The sequence below is a fragment of the Sciurus carolinensis genome, chromosome 2 (assembly GCF_902686445.1).
Source record: "Sciurus carolinensis chromosome 2, mSciCar1.2, whole genome shotgun sequence".
NCBI lineage: Eukaryota > Metazoa > Chordata > Mammalia > Rodentia > Sciuridae > Sciurus > Sciurus carolinensis.
Genome location: NC_062214.1, coordinates 172,240,499 through 172,261,170, shown reverse-complemented (window position 1 = coordinate 172,261,170; position 20,672 = coordinate 172,240,499). Strand labels below are relative to the sequence as shown.

At 37.7% G+C, this 20,672-nt stretch overlaps 1 protein-coding gene across 6 annotated transcripts in view; it reads right to left on the bottom strand.

Annotated features, from left to right (window-relative positions):
• The window catches only part of Ptgr2 (prostaglandin reductase 2), a 56,608-nt gene extending 38,160 nt beyond the window's left edge, over positions 1-18,448 (bottom strand). Inside the window, exons 1-3 of one of the 6 annotated variants that reach the window (XM_047538366.1) lie at positions 18,374-18,448; positions 9,140-9,218; positions 6,735-6,853 (exon numbers count right to left, since the gene is read on the bottom strand). In XM_047538366.1, the coding sequence (XP_047394322.1) occupies positions 6,735-6,853; positions 9,140-9,176 (156 nt within the window). In that variant the 5' untranslated portion in view covers positions 9,177-9,218; positions 18,374-18,448. The other 5 variants (XM_047538378.1, XM_047538356.1, XM_047538361.1 and 2 more) reach the window with 5 other exon arrangements.
• Positions 18,449-20,672: the final 2,224 nt, after the last annotated feature.

Sequence of the window (20,672 nt, the reverse complement as noted above, 5' to 3'; positions counted from 1 at the left end):
ATACCCAGCAAAACTTACCTTCAGATTTGACAATGAAATAAAATCCTTCCATGATAAACAAAAGCTAAAAGAATTTACAAAAAGAAAGCCAGCATTACAGAACATTCTCAGCAAAATATTCCATGAGAAGAGATGAAAAACAATGATGCAAATCAGCAAAGGGAGGAACTACCCTAAAGGAACAACCAAATAAAGGAGAAATCAAGTTGTGTCAAAAAAAAAAAAAAAAAAAATGAGCCAAATGATCAGGAATACAAATCATATCTCAATAATAACCCTGAATGTTGATGGCCTGAACTCATCAATCAAAAGACACAGACTGACAGATTGGATTAAAAAGAAAGATCCAACAATTTGCTGCCTGCAAAAGACTCATCATCTCATAGAAAAAGATTCCCACAGACTAAAGGTGGAAAGATGGGAAAAAATATACCATGCACATGGATACAGCAAAAAAGCCGGAGTATCCATTCTCATATCAGATACTGTGGACTTCAAGCCAAAGTTAGTCAGAAGGGATAAAGAAGGACATTTCATACTGCATAAGGGAAGCATAAATCAGCAAGACATAATAATCATAAATATCTATGCCCCAAACAGTGGCTCATCCATGTATGTCAAACAAATCCTTCTCAATTCCAGAAATCAAATAGACTGCAACACAAAAATACTAGGTGATTTTAACATACCTCTCTCACCACTGGACAGATCTTCCAAACAAAAATTGAAGAAGGAAACCATAGATCTCAATAATACAATCAATAATTTAGACTTAATGGACATCTATAGAATATACCATCCAACAAAGAGCAGATACACTTTCTTCTCAGCAGCACATGTATCCTTCTCTAAAATAGACCATATTCTATGTCACAAAGCTAATGTTAGCAAGTACAAGAAGATAGAGATACTACCTTGTATTCTATCAGATCATAATGGATTCAAATAAGAAATAAATGACAGAGTAAAAACCAGAAATTACTCCAACACCTGGAGATTAAATAATATGCTATTGTATGATGAATGGATAACAGAAGACATCAGGAAGGAAATTAAAAAATTCTTAGAGGTAAATGAGAACAAAGAAACATCATATCAAAATCTCTGGGACACTATGAAAGCAGTACTTAGAGGAAAATTTATTTCATTGACTGCATTCAATAAAAGAAGAAAAAAATCAACAAATTAATGACCTAATACTGCAGCTCAAGTCTTAGAAAAGAAGAACAGAGCAACACCAAAAGTAGTAGAAGACAAAAAATAGTTAAAATCAGAGCTGAAATTAACGAAACTGAAACAAAAGAAACAATAGAAAAAATTGACAAAATAAATAGTTGGTTCTTTGAAAAAATAAACAAAATTGATAAACCCTTAGTCACACTAACAAAGAGAGGGAGAGAGAAAACCCAAATTACTAAAATTCGGAATGAACAAGGAAATATCACAACAGACACGAGTGAAATACAAAACATAATGAGAAGCTATTTTGAAAATCTATACTCCAACAAAATAGAAAATCTCGAAGACATCAACAGGTTTCTAGAGACATATGAATTACCTAAACTGAACGAGAGGAACATACACAATTTAAATATATCAATTTCAAGTAATGAAATAGAAGAAGTCATCAAAAGCCTACCAACAAAGAAAAGTCTGGGACCAGATGGGTTCTCAGTTGAGTTCTACAAAACCTTTAAAGAAGAGCTCATTCCAATACTCCTCAAAGTATTCCATGAAATAGAAGAAGGAGGGAACCCTCCCAAACTCATTCTATAAAGCCAATATTACCCTGATACCTAAACCAGACAGAGACACATCGAGGAAAGAAAATTTAGACCAATATCCTTAATGAACATCGACGCAAAAATTCTCAACAAAATTTTAGCAAATCGCATACAAAAATATATTAAAAAGATAGTGCACCACAATCAAGTGGGTTTTATCCCAGGGATGCAAGGTTGGTTCAACATCCGGAAATCAATAAATGTCATTCAACATATCAACAGACTTAAAGTTAAGAATCACATGATTATTTCAATAGATGCAGAAAAAACATTTGATAAAATACAGCATCCCTTCATGCTGAAAACACTAGAAAAAATAGGGATAGTGGGAACATTCCTTAACATTGTAAAGGCCATCTACGCTAAGCCCATGGGCAATATCATTCTAAATGGTGAAAAACTGAAAGCATTCCCCCTAAAAACTGGAACAAGGCAGGGATGCCCTCTTTCACCACTTCTATTCAACATCGTCCTTGAAACTCTAGCCAGAGCAATTAGACAGACCAAGGAAATTAAAGGGATATGAATAGGAAAAGAAGAACTCAAACTATATCTATTTGCTGATGACATGATTATGTATTTAGAGGAACCTGGAAATTCCAGCAGAAAACTTTTAGAACTCATAAGTGAATTCATTAACGTAGCAGGATATAAGATCAATGCTCACAAATCCAATGCATTTTTATACATAAGTGATGAATCTTCAGAAAGAGAAGTTAGGAAAACTACCCCATTCCCAATTGCCTCGAAAAAAATAAAATACTTGGGAATCAATCTCACAAAAGAGGTGAAAGACCTCTACAATGAAAACTACAGAACACTAAAGAAAGAAATTAAAGAAAATCTTAGAAGTTGGAAAGATCTCCCATGTTCTTGGATAGGCAGAATTAATATTGTCAAAATGGCCATACTACCAAAAGTGCTATACAGATTCAATGCGATTTCAATTAAAATCCCAATGACGTATCTCACAGAAATAGAGCAAGCAATCATGAAATTCATTTGGAAGAATAAGAAAACTAGAATAGCTAAAGCAATCCTTAGCAGGAAGAGCGAAGCAGCGGGTATTGCAATACCAGACCTTCAACTATATTACAAAGCAATAGTAACAAAAATGTCATGGTATTGGTACCAAAATAGACAGGTAGATCAATGGTACAAAATAGAGGACACGGACACAAACCCAAATAAATACAATTTTCTCATACTAGACAAAGGTGCCAAAAACATGCAATGGAGAAAAGATAGCCTCTTCAACAAATGGTACTGGGAAAACTGGAAATCCATATGCAACAGAATGAAACTAAACCCCTATCTCTCACCCTGCACAAAAACCAATTCAAAATGGATCAAGGACCTTGGAATCAGACCAGAGACCCTGCATCTTATAGAAGAAAAAGTAGGTCCAAATCTTCAACATGTCGGCATAGGATCAGACTTCCTGAACAGGACTCCCATTGCACAAGACATAAAAGCAAGAATCAATAACTGGGATAGATTCAAACTAAATAGCTTTCTCTCAGCAAAGGAAACTATCAGTAATGTGAAGAGAGAGCCTACAGAGTGGGAGAATATCTTTGCCACTCATACTTCAGATAGAGCACTAATTTCCAGAATCTATAAAGAACTCAAAAAACTCTACACCAAGAATACAAATAACCCAATCAACAAATGGGCTAAGGAAATGAACAGACACTTCACAGAAGAAGATCTACAAACAATCAACAGATACATGAAAAAATGTTCACCATCTTTAGTAATAAGAGAAATGCAAATCAAAACTACCCTAAGATTCCATCTCACCCCAACTAGAATGGCAATTATCAAGAATACAAGCAACAATAGGTGTTGGTGAGGATGTGGAGAAAAAGGTACACTCATACATTGCTGGTGGGGTTGCAAATTAGTGCAGCCACTCTGGAAAGCAGTGTGGAGATTCCTCAGAAAGCTTGGAATGGAACCACCATTTGACCCAGCTATCCCACTCCTTGGTCTATACCCAAAGGACTTAAAGTCAGCATACTACAGAGATACAGCCACATCAATGTTCATTGCTGCTCAATTCACAATAGCCAGATTGTGGAACCTAGAGGCCCTTTAATTGATGAATGGATAAAGAAACTGTGGCATATATACACAATGGAATATTACTCTGCCATAAAGAATGATAAAATTATGGCATCTGCAGGCAAATGGATGAAATTGGAGAATATGATGCTAAGTGAGATAAGCCAATCTCAAAAAACCAAAGGACGAATGATCTCGCTGATAAGTGGATGATGACATATAATGGGGGGTGGGAGGGGTTAGTGTTAGGGTTAGGTTTAGGGTTAGGGTTAAGGACGGTGGCAAGAATGGAGGAAGGAAGGACTGTATAGAGGGAAAAGAGGGGGGGGAGGGGTGGGGGGGAGGGAAAAAATAACAGAATGAATCAAACAACATTACCCTATGTAAATTTATGATTACACAAATGGTATGCCTTTACTCCATGTACAAACAGAGAAACAACATGTATCCCGTTTGTTTACAATAAAAAATAAATAAATAATTAAATTATAAAAGAGAAAAAAAAGTATTAAATTTTCTTTGGTAGCAATGTAAAAAAAAAAAATGTTCCTAGGGACTACTGAGATGGTAGAGATTACACAGATCATAGTGTGTATTCAGGATTTAGAGCCTAATCAGTTACTACTTGGGTAATAGCAATTATGCTAAACTTAGAGGCTTTCAGTAGTCATAGAGGCTACAAAAAAAAGTACTCTTATAATTCAATAATAAAGACAGATAATCTGATTTTTAAAATATGTAAGAGATTTTAATAGACAGTTCTTAAAAAATAAACGAATGGTCAATAAGCACATGACAACATGCTCAAAATTAACCATCAGGGAAATGCAAAATGAAACCACAATGAGATACCACTTCACACCAACTAGAATGGCTATAATAAAGATATGTGTTAGTGAAGGTGTGGAGAAACTAGACCCCTTATTTACTTCTTGTGGGACTGTAAAGTGTTGTAATCATTTTGGAAAAGAATTTGATAGTTCCTGAAAAGGTTAAACATAGTCAGGTACAATGGTGCACACCTCTAATTCCAGAGACTCAGGAGACTGAGGCAGGAGGATGGTAAGCTCGAGGCTAACCTCAAAAGTTCAAGGTCGGCCTAGGTAACTTAGCAAAATCCCACTTCAATATAAAAACTAAAAGTTGGGCATGGTAGTGCACACCTGTAATTCCAGCAACTCAGGAAGGTGAGGGAGGAAGAGTGCAAGTTGTAGGTCAGCCTCTGCAACTTAGCGAGACCCTGTCTCAAACAATAAAAAGGGTTAGGAATGTACCTCACTGACAGAGAACCCCTGGGTCCAATTCCCAGTGCTGAGGGGGAAAAAAAGGTTGAACCTAGTTAATACATGACTTAGCAACTCTACTCCAAGGTATATATGAAAGAGAAATAAAACATGATCCACAAAAAAAAGTGTACACAAATGTTCACAGCAAAATTATTCATAATAGCCAAATTGTGGAAATTACCCACATGTTCCTCAACTGATAAATGAATAAACAAAATAAAAGGTGAGGAACAGGAACAGTCTAAAATGAAGGGCAGCTGAAGCCCAGGGAATGAAAGCTTTGGCAAATCACATTATTTGAACAGACAGAACGATTCTAAATGTTTGAGTTTCCAACGGGCTAGATCCTACTGATTTAAGACCAATTTAAGGGATTTTTCTAAGAGTATTTTGACTGACTACAGGGGACAGTGCTTGCCCAAACTCTCCCTCCAACCAAAGCTAATGGATCTAGTGGGGGCATAAGACCCCTGGATATTCCAACCCAGAGGCTGGTGTGGTAGGAAGAATAATGACCCCCAAAGATGTCCATGTCCTAATCTCTGGAACCTGTCAATAAGGCAAAAGAGACTGTGTAGATGTGATTAATTTAAAGATCTAGAGATGGGAAGAAGTATCCTGGATTATCCCTGTGGGCCAACTGAAATCACAAGGGTCCTGATAAGAGAAGAAGAAGAGTCAGAGATGTGATGACTGATGCAAAGGGTTGGAGTAATAAAGGGCCAATTCGAGGAACATGGGCAGCCTCTAGAGGCCACAAGGGGAGAACAAAACACATAGTCCTAGAGCCTTTAGAACAAATGCAGCCGTGCCAAAACCTTGATTTTAACCCCATGAGGCTCATTTTTAACCTCAAATCTCCATAACCATAAGATAATGTATTTCTGTCGTTTAGAGTCACAAAGTTTATAGTAATGTGCTATAGTAGCAACAGGAAACTAGTATAGTGGGTCAGTAACCTATAAAGTAGATAAATTGGCCTATTTTCCAATCTCGGCAATCTGATTCTAAGCATTGAGACTCTTGACAGCAGGAGGTAAACTGATGGAGATGTGCTTGCCACGGGCATGAGGTGAAGTTAAGAATAACGAAGACTATGAGACAAACAAAGCAAGAAGCCAGTACTTAAATTTAAGCTTAAGGCCTTGTGCCTGATGGTTTCTTAATTGCCTTCCTCAGCAATATACACCTTTTCAAGAACTCTCCCTAATCTAAATGTAGCAATGAATGAGTCCACTCCTTTCAAAAAGAGATCAATTAGAATCAAGGTCTCACACACAGCCTGCCTTTTAAACTAGATCTTCTGAGGGAACTTCCAACCACCCTACTTTATTATTCAAGCTTTACTTATTACTGGGAATGATCTGGACATTTGGAAGAACCTCGTTAACCACATATACTACTATTATAAAAACATTCCTTCTATAACATTCCTTAATAACTGCAGTGAATAAAATAAGGTAATCTGTAATTCACAGGTGCCAAGATACAACTGCCCAAATATTTATTATCCATAAGGATAGAGAGCACAATAAAATTCTGATGCAACCATATGAAAATAAAATTATTTTTCACCAAATCACATCTTGATTCTTACCATGTAAGGATCCACAGAAAGATAAAGAGTTCTAACTTGTACTTGTCCTTCATTAATATCATCTGGTATACTGACTTCTTCCACTCTGAAATTCTCTGCCACTGGATTACCATTTTTTCCTAAAATATCAGGCAAAAATATAAAGTCAAGGGGCTGGGGTTGTAGCTTAGTGGTAGAGTGCTTGCCTAGCATGTGTGAGATACTGGGTTCAATCCTCAGAACCACATAAAAATAAATAAAATAAAATAAAGGTATTGTGTCCATCTACAACTAAAAATTTATTTTAAAAATACACACATATATATACATACATACATATATATATGCTATATATATAAATATATACATATAAAGTCAAAAAGTCACTTCCCTATACAGTTACTATTTTTAAAATCACTTGGGATTCAGAGCACTCCCTTTTAAAACAGGCAAGAATAAATCTATATCGTCTTGTAATTTCTCTGACATTATAGCAATGACTCAGAATAGTCTCAAGCAGTGTTCATCACTCTTGATACTCTCCAAGAAGTTCTTTTGAAAGAGTGCTGTAAACTTCAAATTTTATTTTTTTAAATGATTATAGGTAAATCACCTCACCTGTTTTAAAAATTCAGAAGGATTTCAAAGAGCATAAAATCACACTCAGCGTTCTTTTATGTGGTGCTGAAGATTGAACCCAGTGCCTCACATGTGCTAAGTAAGGGCTCTACCACTGAGCTACAACCCCAGTCCACAAAAGGAAACTTAAATGAACATTAAAAACATTTTTAAAATCAACAAATTAGAAATATTGTGGCAGGAGAAAAGTCTGTAAGCAGAAAATGTCATTACTAAAAGTTTACTCAGTTTTGATGACATTTAACATAAGCAAACTACTTATTTAAGAATCATCAAATTTCTAGGGTGGAAATAAAATGTAAAGATCTCCTCCCTCCCCCAGCGCTGGGGATTGAACCCATATGTGATCTACCACCGAGCTATATCCTCTGCCCTATTTATTTTGAGATAGGGTCTTACCAAGTTGCCTAGGCTGGCCTCAAACTTGGGATTCTCCTAGTCAGCCTCCCAAGTAGCTGGGATTTAGAATGTAAGGATCTTATTCTAACTGCCCACTTTTCTAAAACCAAGGTCAAAAAAGTTACATGACTTCCTCAGATCATACAGTAGATGAGTAGTAAAACCAAGGCAACAGCGGGCACAAATTTTTCAGGTTACTTTCATACTTAAGATTCTATGATTTGGTTAGAAGTAACTCTAATATAAGTGAGTATATTTCACATAAAACAGAAAAACAAATTTTAAGAATCAATAATACCACAGGGCGCAGTGGTGCATTCTTGTAATCCCAGGGACTCGGGAGGTTAAGGCAGGAGGATCTTGAGTTCAAAGTCAGCCTCAGCAAAAGTGAGGCACTAAGAAACTCAGTGAGACCCTGTCTCTAAATAAAATACAAAAAAAAGGGGGGGGGGGACTGGGATGTGGCTCAGTGGTCAAGTGCCCCTGAGTTCAATCCCCAGCACCACTCCCACACACACACAAAAAAAAATCAACGCTACCTCCAGGTCTGGTGGCATACGCCCGTAATCCCAGTAATTTGGGAGGCTAAGGCAGGAGGATACAAATTTAAGACAAGCCGCAGCGATTTAGCAAGGCCCTAAGCAACTTAGTAAGATCCTGTCTCAAAATAAAAAATAAAAAAAGGTTGAGGATGTTGCTCAGTGGTTAAGTCCCTCTGGGTTTAATCCCTGGTACCCCTCCCCTGAAAAAAATTCAATAATACCTACTATAAGAAAAAATACAGCTGGGTGCAGTGGCGCACACCTGTAATCCCAGTGGTTTAGAGGGCTGAGGCAGGAGGAACTTAAGTTCATAACCAGCCTCAGTTACTTAGCAAGGCCCTAAGCAACATAGTGAGACACTGTCTCAAAATAAAATGTAAAAAGGACTGGGGATGTGGCTCAGTGGTTAATCACCCTTGGTTTCAATATCCAATAAAACCTCTCCCAAAATAAAAAACCACTCTTATTTGTAATATGTGGTTTTCAAATGTTATGATTCTAAAATACCCTGTCTCATCGACAATGGTCTTGATAAGTTGTCGTTTGAAAAAGTATTACATTGTTTAGAGTTTCTTCTATTATATCGTCTTTTTAAAAAAAATTTTTGTTGTGGTTGATGGGCCTTTATTTTATTCATTTATTTACATGTGGTGCTGAGAATCAAACCCAGTGCCTCACATGTGCTAGCAAGTGCTCTACCACTGAGCCACAACCCCAGTCCTATTATATTGTCTTAATATTTTACTACCTTAGTTTACCATTATTAATAGCATATTACTTTTTATTCCTCCATATTCATTAGCAATTATCAAAAACTACAATTATTCATTCATTACAAATACCTACCAGGTCGGGAATTTAATACCACTCGTTGTACAATCATCACTGTGCAGTTGACTCACCAGATTTCTTTATGAAATAATTCCTACAAATAGAAAAATGTTTAAATCACAAGAAAGATCTAAAGTATTTGTTATGCTTGGATCCGGAATGTCCCCCAAAGGCTTGGTCCCCAGTGCAACAATGTTCAGAGGTGGGGCTGTTAGGAAACGACTGGGTCTCAAGAGCTCCGACTTCATCAGCACACGCTCTCTCTCTGCTTCCCAGACGCCCTGAGCCGAGCAGCCTTCCTCCTTCACGACCTTCTGCCATGATGCTGTCTTGCCTGGAGGGCTAAAGCAATGGGGCCAGCTCACATGGACCGAAACCTCTGAAACCATGAGCCACAACAAATCTTTCCTCCTTTGAGTTGTTTATATCGGGTATATTGTTCACAGTGACAAAAAGCTAACAGCAGTCAACAACTTAAAAAAGAAATCCACTTGTGCTTCTGAATAGAGAGGAAAAATAAATATTTGGGATCTAAAAGAGATATACTTTCCTGTCAGAGTTTGCCTCCTAAAGCAAATATATGAAGAAAAACTAAATTCAGTTAGAATTCTTAGCTAATAGGAACAATTTTACTTAAGACTGAAGGAGGCAAAGTGATTTGGCCTTACACAATTCAAGCACATTTCATCTTCATACCACCATGATTAAGCATCCTAGAATGGCTTGATCTAAGGAAAAATATGGGGGCTGGAATTGGGGCTTAGTGGTAGTGCTTGCCTAGCATGTGTGAGGCACTGGGTTTAATTCTCAGCACTGCATATAAATAAGTAAATAAATAAATAAAATAAAGGTCCATCAAGAACTAAAAAAATTTTTTAAAAAGAAAAATGATATATTCCTCCAGAGATACCTAGTTAATCTAGAGGCAAAATAAAAAACACTAACTGGTTAACTGAGATATAATCAATATTTTTATTTTTATTTATTTATTTTTTTGGTACTGGTGTTGAACTCAGGGACACTTGATTACTGAGCCACATCCCCAGTCCTATATTTTGTATTTTATTTAGAGACAGGTCCTCTCTAAACTGCTGAGACTGGCTTTGAACTTGCAATTCTCCTGCCTCCGCCTCCCAAGCCGCTGAGATTACAGGTGTGTGCCACCATGCCCAGTTATAATCAAATTTTTTATTGTAAACAAATGGGGTAGAAGTTGTTTCTGTCTGTACATGAAATAGAGGCATACCATTTGTATAATCATACATTTACATAGGGTAATGGTATTTGATTCATTCTGTTATTTTTTCCCTTCCCCCCACCCCTCCCTTCCCTTTTTTCCCTCTATACAGTTCCTCCTTCCTCCATTCTTGTCTCCCTCCCACCCCCATTATGTATCATCAACTGCTTATCAGCGAGATCATTCGTCCTTTGGTTTTTTGAGATTGGCTTATTTCACTTAGCATGATATGCTCCAATTTCATCCATTTGCCTGCAAATGCCATAATTTTATTATTCTTTATGGCTGAGTAGTATTCCATTGTGTATATATATATATATATATATATATATATATATATATATATATACCACAGTTTATCCATTCAATTGAGGGGTATCTAGGTTGGATCCACAATCTGGTTATTGTGAACTGAGCAGCTATGAACATTGATGTGGCTGTATCTCTGTAGTATGCTGACTTTAAGTCCTTTGGGTATAGGCCAAGGAGTGGGATAGCTGGGTCAAATGGTGGGTCCATTCCAAGTTTTCTAAGGAATCTCCACACTGCTTTCCAGAGTGGCTGCACTCATTTGCAACCCCACCAGCAATGTATGAGTGTACCTTTTTCTCCACATCCTCACCAACACCTATTGTTGCTTGTATTCTTGATAATCGCCATTCTAGTTGGGGTGAGATGGAATCTTAGGGTAGTTTTGATTTGCATTTCTCTTATTACTAAAGATGGTGAACATTTTTTCATGTATCTGTTGATTGTTTGTAGATCTTCTTCTGTGAAGTGTCTGTTCATTTCCTTAGCCCATTTGTTGATTGGGTTATTTGTATTCTTGGTGTAGAGTTTTTTGAGTTCTTCATATATTCTGGAAATTAGTGCTCTATCTGAAGTATGAGTGGCAAAGATTTTCTCCCACTCTGTAGGCTCTCTCTTCACATTGCTGATAGTTTCCTTTGCTGAAAGCTAGTTAGTTTGAATCTATCCCAGTTATTGATTCTTGCTTTTATGTCTTGTGCTATGGGAGTCCTGTTAAGGAAGTCTGATCCTAAGCCAACAAGTTGAAGATTTGGACCTACTTTTTCTTCTATAAGATGCAGGGTATCTGGTCTGATTCCAAGGTCTTTGATTCATTTTGAGTTGATTTTTGTGCAGGCTGAGAGATAGGGGTTTAGCTTCATTCTGTTGCATATGGATTTCCAGTTTTCCCAGTACCATTTGTTGAAGAGGCTATCTTTTCTCCATGCATGTTTTTGGCACCTTTGTCTAATATGAGAAAATTGTATTTATTTGGGTTTGTATCTGTGTCCTCTCTTCTGTACCATTGATCTACATGTCTATTTTGGTGCCAATACTGTGCCATTTTTGTTACTATTGCTTTGTAGTATAGTTGAAGTTCTGGTATTGTGATATAATCAAATTTTTAAAGATTCTTTTATTCATTTAGCAACATGGAAATTCTTTAGTAGTTTTTTGTTTTTTGTGGTTTTTTTTTTCACATAAGGGAGTTTATTAAGCAAACAGAGTGTTTCCCTGCAGGGTAAGAGAGAAAATGAGAGGAAAAGTGAAAGGAAAGAGAAAGAGCACGCACTAGAGAAAGTGGAAAAGCAAGGAGGAGAAAGAAAGTGAGTCAGGGGAGAGAAAGCAAGAGAGAAGATGGTGGTGAAGCTATCTTTAAGAATCCCACCAGGCTAACGGGGGGACCAATAATGGAGAAGGATACTTGCAAGCTGCTGATAAACCAATAGCTAGCTAGGATATTCACAGACTGACAGCAGTTGTAGGCAGGGAAATGGCTGCAACAGAAAGGGTGGGGAGAGCAGCTTTGTACATTACATTCCCCCGTTTCTGTTTTTATAAGAAAATCTTTTGTTCTCCAGTTCTTTCCCGCCTTATCTCTCCTTCCTGCCTAAGTGACTGGGGCTGGTTTTGCAGGTGAGATGTAAAAAGTCCATTCTCCCAAGGGCTCTTTAATAGTTTTGCTGACAAAAAGCAAACACATCAAAGCTGGGTTTTTGTTATTGTTTTGGGTTTTTGAGACAAGGTTTTGCTATGTTGCCTGGCTGACCTGAAGTGATTCTCCTACCTCAACCTCTTCAGTAGTTGGGACTACAGGTGCCCTAAAGCATATTTTTTTTTAATGGTTCCAGAGATTGAACCCATGGGATCTTAACCACCGAGCCACATTCCGGCCCTTATTATTTTTTCATTTTGAGACAGTCTCTCCCTAAGTTGTTTAGGGTCTCACTAAGTTGCTGAGGCTGGTTTTGAACTTTGACCCTCCTGCCTCAGCCTCCTGAGCCACTATACCCAGTTAGCCCAAAATCATTTTCACATCTTCTTCGCACAGGAAATTCTGTATAGAATGGCCCCAAAAGTAAAGGTTTCATTTATTCAGGGTTTATCATTTGAGCTAAACAAAGAAGCAAAATGAAGTTCCAGTGCTGGCACTATCCTCTGCTTCACCAGTAAAAGTGAGAAAATCAAGTCCTTAAAGTTTACTATGTGCCAAGCATTGCTGTGAATGATCTCTATATATGGTCTCTCACTTAATCTCCTCACAACCCTATTATTATACTCGTTTTAAAGATGAGTAAACTGTACCTTAAAAGGCTTAAAACACTTACCTGAAGTGGTTGAGATTCAATCCCGAGTTTTCTGACATTCCAGAGTCAATCTCTTAACTACTATTTAAAATTTTCCATCCTATATGTTTAAGTTGTTTGATTTTTTTAAATGTTAAGCAATATTCTTTAAGTTAATATATTTCTTTACCACGTTTTTCTTCATTAGATATTTTTAAATCTTTAGTACCTAATAACACTGAAAAGCTCAAAGAAAAATCATTTTATCAATTGCTTATTTTTTACAACACTGCAATATTATAGCCTTGAACATCAACTCTAAATGTAAAGATTTTATACAGTAGCACATTTGTACATTTAACCATCATCTGTAAATCCATCTGATACTTAATAATTCCTTAACTTGTATCACTTGATAATTTCATTTACACATCTCTACTCCTTTCTAACTTCACAGGATCCTTGAATTAATTCATATTTCTCTAAGTCCTATATAGTACTAAGGTGTTTTTTACGGACCTGTAATTTATATATACCACACCCAGTTATTGAATAATCATAGGATCAACACTTCCTTCCTTTCTGTTGAAACAGGATCTCACAAAGTTTCCCAGGCTGGTCTTGAACTTATGGGCTCAAGTGATCCTCCTGCCTCAGCCTCCTAAGTAGCTAGGACTATACAGGCGTGCACACCATGCCTTGGTGGGTATTTTTTCAAATCCTGCTTAACACAGAATTTCCATGGAGATGATTAATTTATAAAGAACTTTTACAAAGATTCCATTACTTATTCCTTATAACAAAGTTATACACATAAATAATCAGTGTCCCATATCCTTGAGCTCTGCCTTAGTAAATTCAACCAATTGTGAATTGAAAATATTTATAAATGGTTGGGGTTTGTAGCTCAGTGATAGAGCACTTGCCTACCACATGTGAGGCACTGGGCTTGATCCTCAGCACCACATAAAAATAAATAAAATAAAGGTATTGTGTCCACCTACAACTAAAAAATATATTAATTTTTTTTTATTTGTAAAAAAGGTATTGTGCCTATGTACAGACTTGTACATAACATTCATATTGTATCATATTATAAGTAATATGAGATGATTTAAAGTACACAAGATGATGTGTGTAGATTATGAGCAAATACTCCACTAATTTATATGAGGGACCTGAACATATAGATTTTGGTATCAACATGGTTGGGTTCTAGGCCCAATCTCCAGTGGATACAGAAAGATGACAGTATATTACTATCTTCATTTTACAGAGGAAGTTGAGGTATAGTTTGTGACCATGATCAGAAGGAAGTAAGTAGAGGAGATGGGCCTGAAACAACTTCCTCATCCCAAATCCCACATTTTCTCCCATTTCCTCAAATCTCCCCCAAACAGGGCTTTTACATATACGGCCTCTGAGCAGTCTACAACTCTCCTGCAGGTACTCTATCCCACGGAATTCTACTCCTTATTAAGACTAGATGTCTAGGGTTGGGGATATAGCTCAGTGTTAAGAGTACTTGCCTAACATACACAAGGCCCTGGGCTCCCCAGGACCACAAAAAATAAAACTAAATATCTGTCAGTCAGTCTTTCATCACTATGAATAAAATACCTAACAAGAACAAATTAAGAGAAGGAAAAGTTAATTTTGGGCTCAGTTTCAGTGGTTCAGTCCATGGTTGGCTGACTCCACTGCTCTGGGCCTGAGGTGAGGCAAAATATCATGGCAGGAGGGTGCAGCAGAGGAAAGCTGTCCACTCACGGCAGCCAGGAAGTAGAGAGAAAAGATGCCCTCAGTGACCTACTTATTCCAGCCACACCCCACCTGCCTACAATTACTATCCAGTAATCCATTCAGTTATTAACCCATCAAATGGATTAATCCACTGATTAAGTCACAGTTCTCATAATCTAATCTTTTTTTTTTTTGGGGGGGGGGTGTGCTGGGGATCAAACCCAGGGCCTTGTGCTTACAAGGCAAGCACTCTACCAACTGAGCTATCTCCCCAGCCCCCAGAATCTAATCTTAATCTCTCTCACCTCTGAACATTCCTATACTGCCTCATGGACTTTTCAGAGGATACCTCAAATCCAAACCATAACAATGTCAGTGAGACAGAATGAAGAACATGGAAATACATCTTATTTACTTCCTTGTTTTATATATATTCTCACATACATTTTTATATATTCTTATTGGTTTTAACAGAAATGTCTAGTTGCCATCAATATTCATTCTTTCCTTTTGGGTACAAAGTTGCCCCGCTAAGACTGTATTTTTCAGATTCACCTTAAGAGCAAATCCCAGAATTATCCCATTTCACACAAAAATCCTTTAGTTAAACCATCGTTGATAATGGATTGTTTTCAACCTAAACACTATACTATTATTACACCTAACAAAATTAATTGAACAGGTAATTCCTTAACATCATCTAACACCTAGCACATACTGAAATTTTCTGATTGCCTCAAAGATGTCTCTTATAGTTGATTCATTAGAATCAGGATTCAAAGTTCACATACATTTGGAACTTTGTATTTCATGCTACTGCTTTGTTTCTTCATTCCTTTGTGAACTGTCCTATGATGGCTTCCTCATAGTGTCATCTGCACTGTTCTTCTATTTTTGCCACTTACTTATCACTAGTAAATAAATCTAGAGGCTTGATTAGATTCAGTTTCATTTTTTTTTAGGCAGGAATCTTTGAATGTGTTCTACCTACATCCTATTTCATTACATCACGAAGTTCACAGGGAAATGTAAGTCACCAGGGGTGTTAATTATGCAAGTATTAAAAAAGTTTTTCCAAACAAAGTAGGTTCAACTACCTTTAAGTGGTTATTAATTGCATTATGATGGCTAAATTGTCAATCAGAGGAGTCCTTCCAAATGAAGTTTTATATGTGTGTCTTCTACTTTCAACAGTATGCTTTCTTTCTTTTAAATATTTCTTTAAAATGGGTAGTAGCACATGCCTATAATCCCAGCTGTTTGGGAGGTTGAGGCAGGAGGATTGCAAGATCAAGACCAACCTGGGAACTTAGTGAGACCCTGTCTCAAAATAAAAAGTGCTGGGGAGGTAGCTCAGTGGTAGAGCACCCCTGGGTTCAATATCCAGTACCACAAAAATAAAATTACATAACTGTATATCTGTCCAAATACTGATTATCAGAACAAAAAGTACACTAGTTCTCTCCCTCTATACTAAATTAGAAACTTTTCAAGTGCCAAATACAAGAAATGTAGGATAACTGTACTATACCCAATAGCACAACAAACAACACATTAAGAATATAAAGTACTTGGTTTAGTCACAAAATTAACATCTAAAATAAGATGCACCAAGTATAAGACCTGAGAAGAGGGGTGGAGATAGTGTTAGATTCATTCCAAGTGGAGAGAAAAAAAAATAAACTCAGCAAATCCTATTTGGTATGATACTAAGTGGTTTCCTAATTGGTGCTAAGTAATATCCAAAAATAATACAGATGAATGATCAACTGAAAAATTCACTCTGACACCAGTCATGAAGAGTGTGCTATTTGCAGCCTTGTACAAGGGAAAGATCACTGAAATAAGAACAGTGTACATGTCCTACTTCTAGTCATGTGGGACCCTGAATAAGAAGGGTTTCTCAGTCTGTTTCCCGAATTTTTCTAAGTGCCAAAGAACTGAGCTAAAGACTTTATATTCATTATCTTGTTTAAACATAACCCCAGCCCCAAACTGCCCTATGAGGTTGGTAATATTACTTCCATTTTATAAAGGAGGAAAGGCAGGTACAAAGAGGTTGAAGGTTGTCCAGGGTCCCATTACTTGCAATAACAACACTAGAACCCATACTCACATACCAGTTTCCTAACATGAGCTTCCAAACATTTGGTACTGGGAAATCGCACCCAGGGCTTCACATATATGTCTGGCAAGCACTATTCTTTTTAAAATTTTTTTAGATGTTTATAGATCTTTATTTTATTCATTAACTTATATGTGGTGCTGAGAATCGAACCCAGTGCCTCACACATGCCAGGCAAGCGTTCTACCACTGAGTTACAACCCCAGCCCTTCTCTGTTCTGTTCTTGTTCAATTATTCCACCACAAATGACTTTGCTGACCTCTGCTTGTCCTGCCAGTTCTTTCCTCTTCTCTCCCCAAGTCTTACATTGAGAATTCCTGCATGGCTCTTTCCTTTCTCAGTGACCTCATCTTCCTCTACCAGCTACTTACATGGAAATAACTAATAATCTGCACCAATAGCCCAAAATTTCAAACTGATTTCTAAGGCTGTCAGTGCTAGCATTAAGATCTGTGTCAGCTTTGTTCTATGATTTAAGTCTGCCCCTATGCCTGGCACCACTCAATAGAGCAGTGAAACTTCCAGAGGCACCTCAATTATGTCCAATCCTGAAGTTACTTAACAATTCCCCCACCCACCCCCATTTAGTACTGGGGAGCAAATGGAGGGGCGCTTTCTCACTGTACTACATTTCCAGCCCTTTTTTTTGGGGGGAGGGAAGGTTCTTGAGATTACAGGTAAGAACCACCACACACAGCTACCTCTAAGCTAACCCCCAACAATTTTTTTTTTTTTTGAGGGGGGTACTGGGGATTTAACCCGGGGTGCTTTACCACTGAACTACATCCTCAGTCCTTTTTATTTTTTTGGACAAGGTTTCGCTAAATTGCCCAGGCTGGCCTCGAACTTGCAAGCCTCCTGCCTCAGACTCCCAAGTCACTGGAATTACAGGCGTGCGCCATCCCCTACCAATTCTTAAAAACAAAAAACACCTCCTTTTCGCGCATTTCCTACCCTAGTATCCTTGGCAAGAAAGCCAGCGTGGGCAGTACTTCCTGGAGGAAGGTCAGAGGTCAACCCTGGTTCGGAGTTTCCTCCCTTACCACGCAAACCTCATCCAGCGGTGAGTTAAGAAAACCCAGCGACCCCCAGCGCGCCACTCACCGCAGCGGAGCTTGGGAGGATCTCGCGTGATTTGACGAGAAGAGAGGGGCTGGCTCCTGCTCGACCTTGGCCCTCTAGCCACACCACGCAGGCGCAAGACTAAGCCGGGCTCCGCTCCCAGGGGCGGGATTTTGAAGTTTAGGAATGATTCTTCTGGCCCCCACGTTTTGGTTAGAGGCGGGGAAAACACCGAGCTTCAAAGGATACGTCTGAGCAACTGCATTAATAAATTAATCGGGATTGGTGCCCTGTGGCCACCCCTACCTCCTGGACCCGGAAAGCAAATCATTCAACTTGACCACGGTGTTCATATCGAGCCGTCCTTGAAGAAATTTTATTCGTGTTATGTTGTCTGTGAGCCTCAGACTGGAAAATTGCTGTCGAGAGGGACCATCAGCCTTATCCCTTCTTTTGTAGAGGGGGAATCTGAGGCTCCGAGGGATGATGTGGTTGGAGCACCTACCTTTCAACGAGTTAGGGGCTTGGCTGCAGTTGAAACTCTTCTCTCCAGGATGATGGCTCAGGGTCCTTTAGTGAGTCTTTCACACAGGATTCCAGATTCCTCAAAAATAAATTACCTAATGTGAACTGATTTCGCAATTTCATTAATTATTAAACACCTCCTTTATTGCTGGTCCGGGATGGGCAAGGCTTAATCCTGTAACTGCTGTGGATTCCCCCAAGGCCTTCAAACCCTATGAGAGATTATCCTGAAATTAGGGGTATAAGAAGTGCTGTTTACATTGAATTCGCGTAGGAGCTAATAGGCAAGCACTAGTCATGGTACAGAGTAGCTGAAAGATGATTTGGTGTGGTCAGCGAGCGAGTAGCAATCAAACAGATTGGAATTTTTGGTAGATTTACAACTGAAAGTTTTCACTTCTTTGGAAAAGCTTTAGAAAAGGACTAGGAAATATTTGAACTTCCGGCAGGAACTAATCTTTTTGTCTGTCATGTACAGATAGACTTTCAATAACCTTTTGTTGTAGTAACTTGAATCAACTGATGAAAAAGAAAATGCTCAAACTAAAAGTAATAGTGGAAAATAAAGGTAGTTTAGAAAGTCAAAGTAGAAAAGAAAACAGCAACATTAAATTAGCTTCAGCTGTCATGATTCTAGCCCCCCGCCCCCCGTAACAATTGTGATTTTTTTTTTCTCCTTGAATGAATTCCTGTTCCCCAAAATTCAAGGAATGAATTTACAGGTATTTTTTCATCTTGTTCCTCCTCTAATTCTCATGTTACTGTCATTTCTGAAACATTTTGAGTTAACTAATGACATGTGATTTTTTTCCTATGTGGTTTAATTTTTAAAACAACCCTATTTCTATTATTCCCACTTTACAGTTGAGGAAACTGAAGTTAAATCAGCTAAATACTAAATTAAATTAAGTAACTAATAAGTAAAGGAGCAAGTTTTCCTACCCGATTCCAAGAACCTAACCCTTTTGCTGTATTTGCCATAAATCTGGAAAATTCCCTTCTCCCTTCCCTCTACAGAAGCTTAGTCCCACTGCCTCTTTCATTACTCAAGCAATTTGTGAGATAATCATTTTCCAGACTTAATTAGATGGAGGTGTCAATTTTTCTTATGTCTACCTTCTCCAAAAATGCTACGGTATACATTGTTTCGCTTAATCATAATATGAACTTTTAATCTGATATGTTTACATATTCATTCACTAAATTATTTTTAAATTAAAATGACCTCATATGACTTCCTGTGTAGTCATCTCTGTCAGATTGCAAATTGCTCAGGAGAAAGAATTTAAGTATGTCTGACCTGCACAGTATAGAGCACTTAGTGCAACATCAAAGATAATCTGATGCTAAATAAGTACCTTTTCATGGAAGTGATAATTGTTCATAATGATACAAATATAAACCCAAACAGACATCCTAGAGAAACAACTCAAGGTAGGAGATAAAAACCACACCTGTTTCCCATTAGTCTGTAAGACATTCAAGATCCATGTATCATTGACTTTGCTTTTCCCCATCTCCCAGCACCTTTTATTATATCAGGTCTAGAAGAAGGTGCTTGACAAATGTCAATTGCATAGATGAATGGATGACTAGAACCTTCATATTTGATAGATCTGTCTAAAGTTCACAGGAACTAAGTCAAAAAAATGCTAGAGCTAATGCTTTTAACATTTTTATGGAGATACAATTCACATATTATAAAATTCATTATTTTAAAATATACAATTCAGTGACCTTTAGTATATTCACAAGGTTGTGTTGCCATCAACACTTAATGGAATGATATTTTTATCACCCTTTACCCATTATCAGTTACTCTTTGCTGTTCCCTCTCCTCCAGGCCCTAGCAACTACTAATCGACTTTCTGTCTATAGATTTGCCTTCTCTGGACATTTCATATAAATGGGATCATAAGTACATTAGAGCTATTTTTTATTATTATATGAATTTAGTTCCCCAGTTGAATGCTGTAATGAATCCTGAATTCAAGCTTAAATAAATGAATTTTCTTTGGGCAAAGGAAAGATATTTCTGCAAGATGGCTTCTCTGGAAAGCGAACTCTTGAGGAAGAGTTTAGTGTGCAGGATGTTTGTTTAGGAAAGGCCTTTGGCATTAACACTCATGAAAGGAAAGAGAAGAAAGCAGGGTTGGGCAAAAGAATCCATTGAACTCCACCAGACGCCAACTCCACAGGGAGCTTGGAACTGAAATGGCCAGAGTTGTCCTGTGTCCTGTGTTGGACCTGAAGTTTCTGCCTTTAGTTAAAGTCACAAT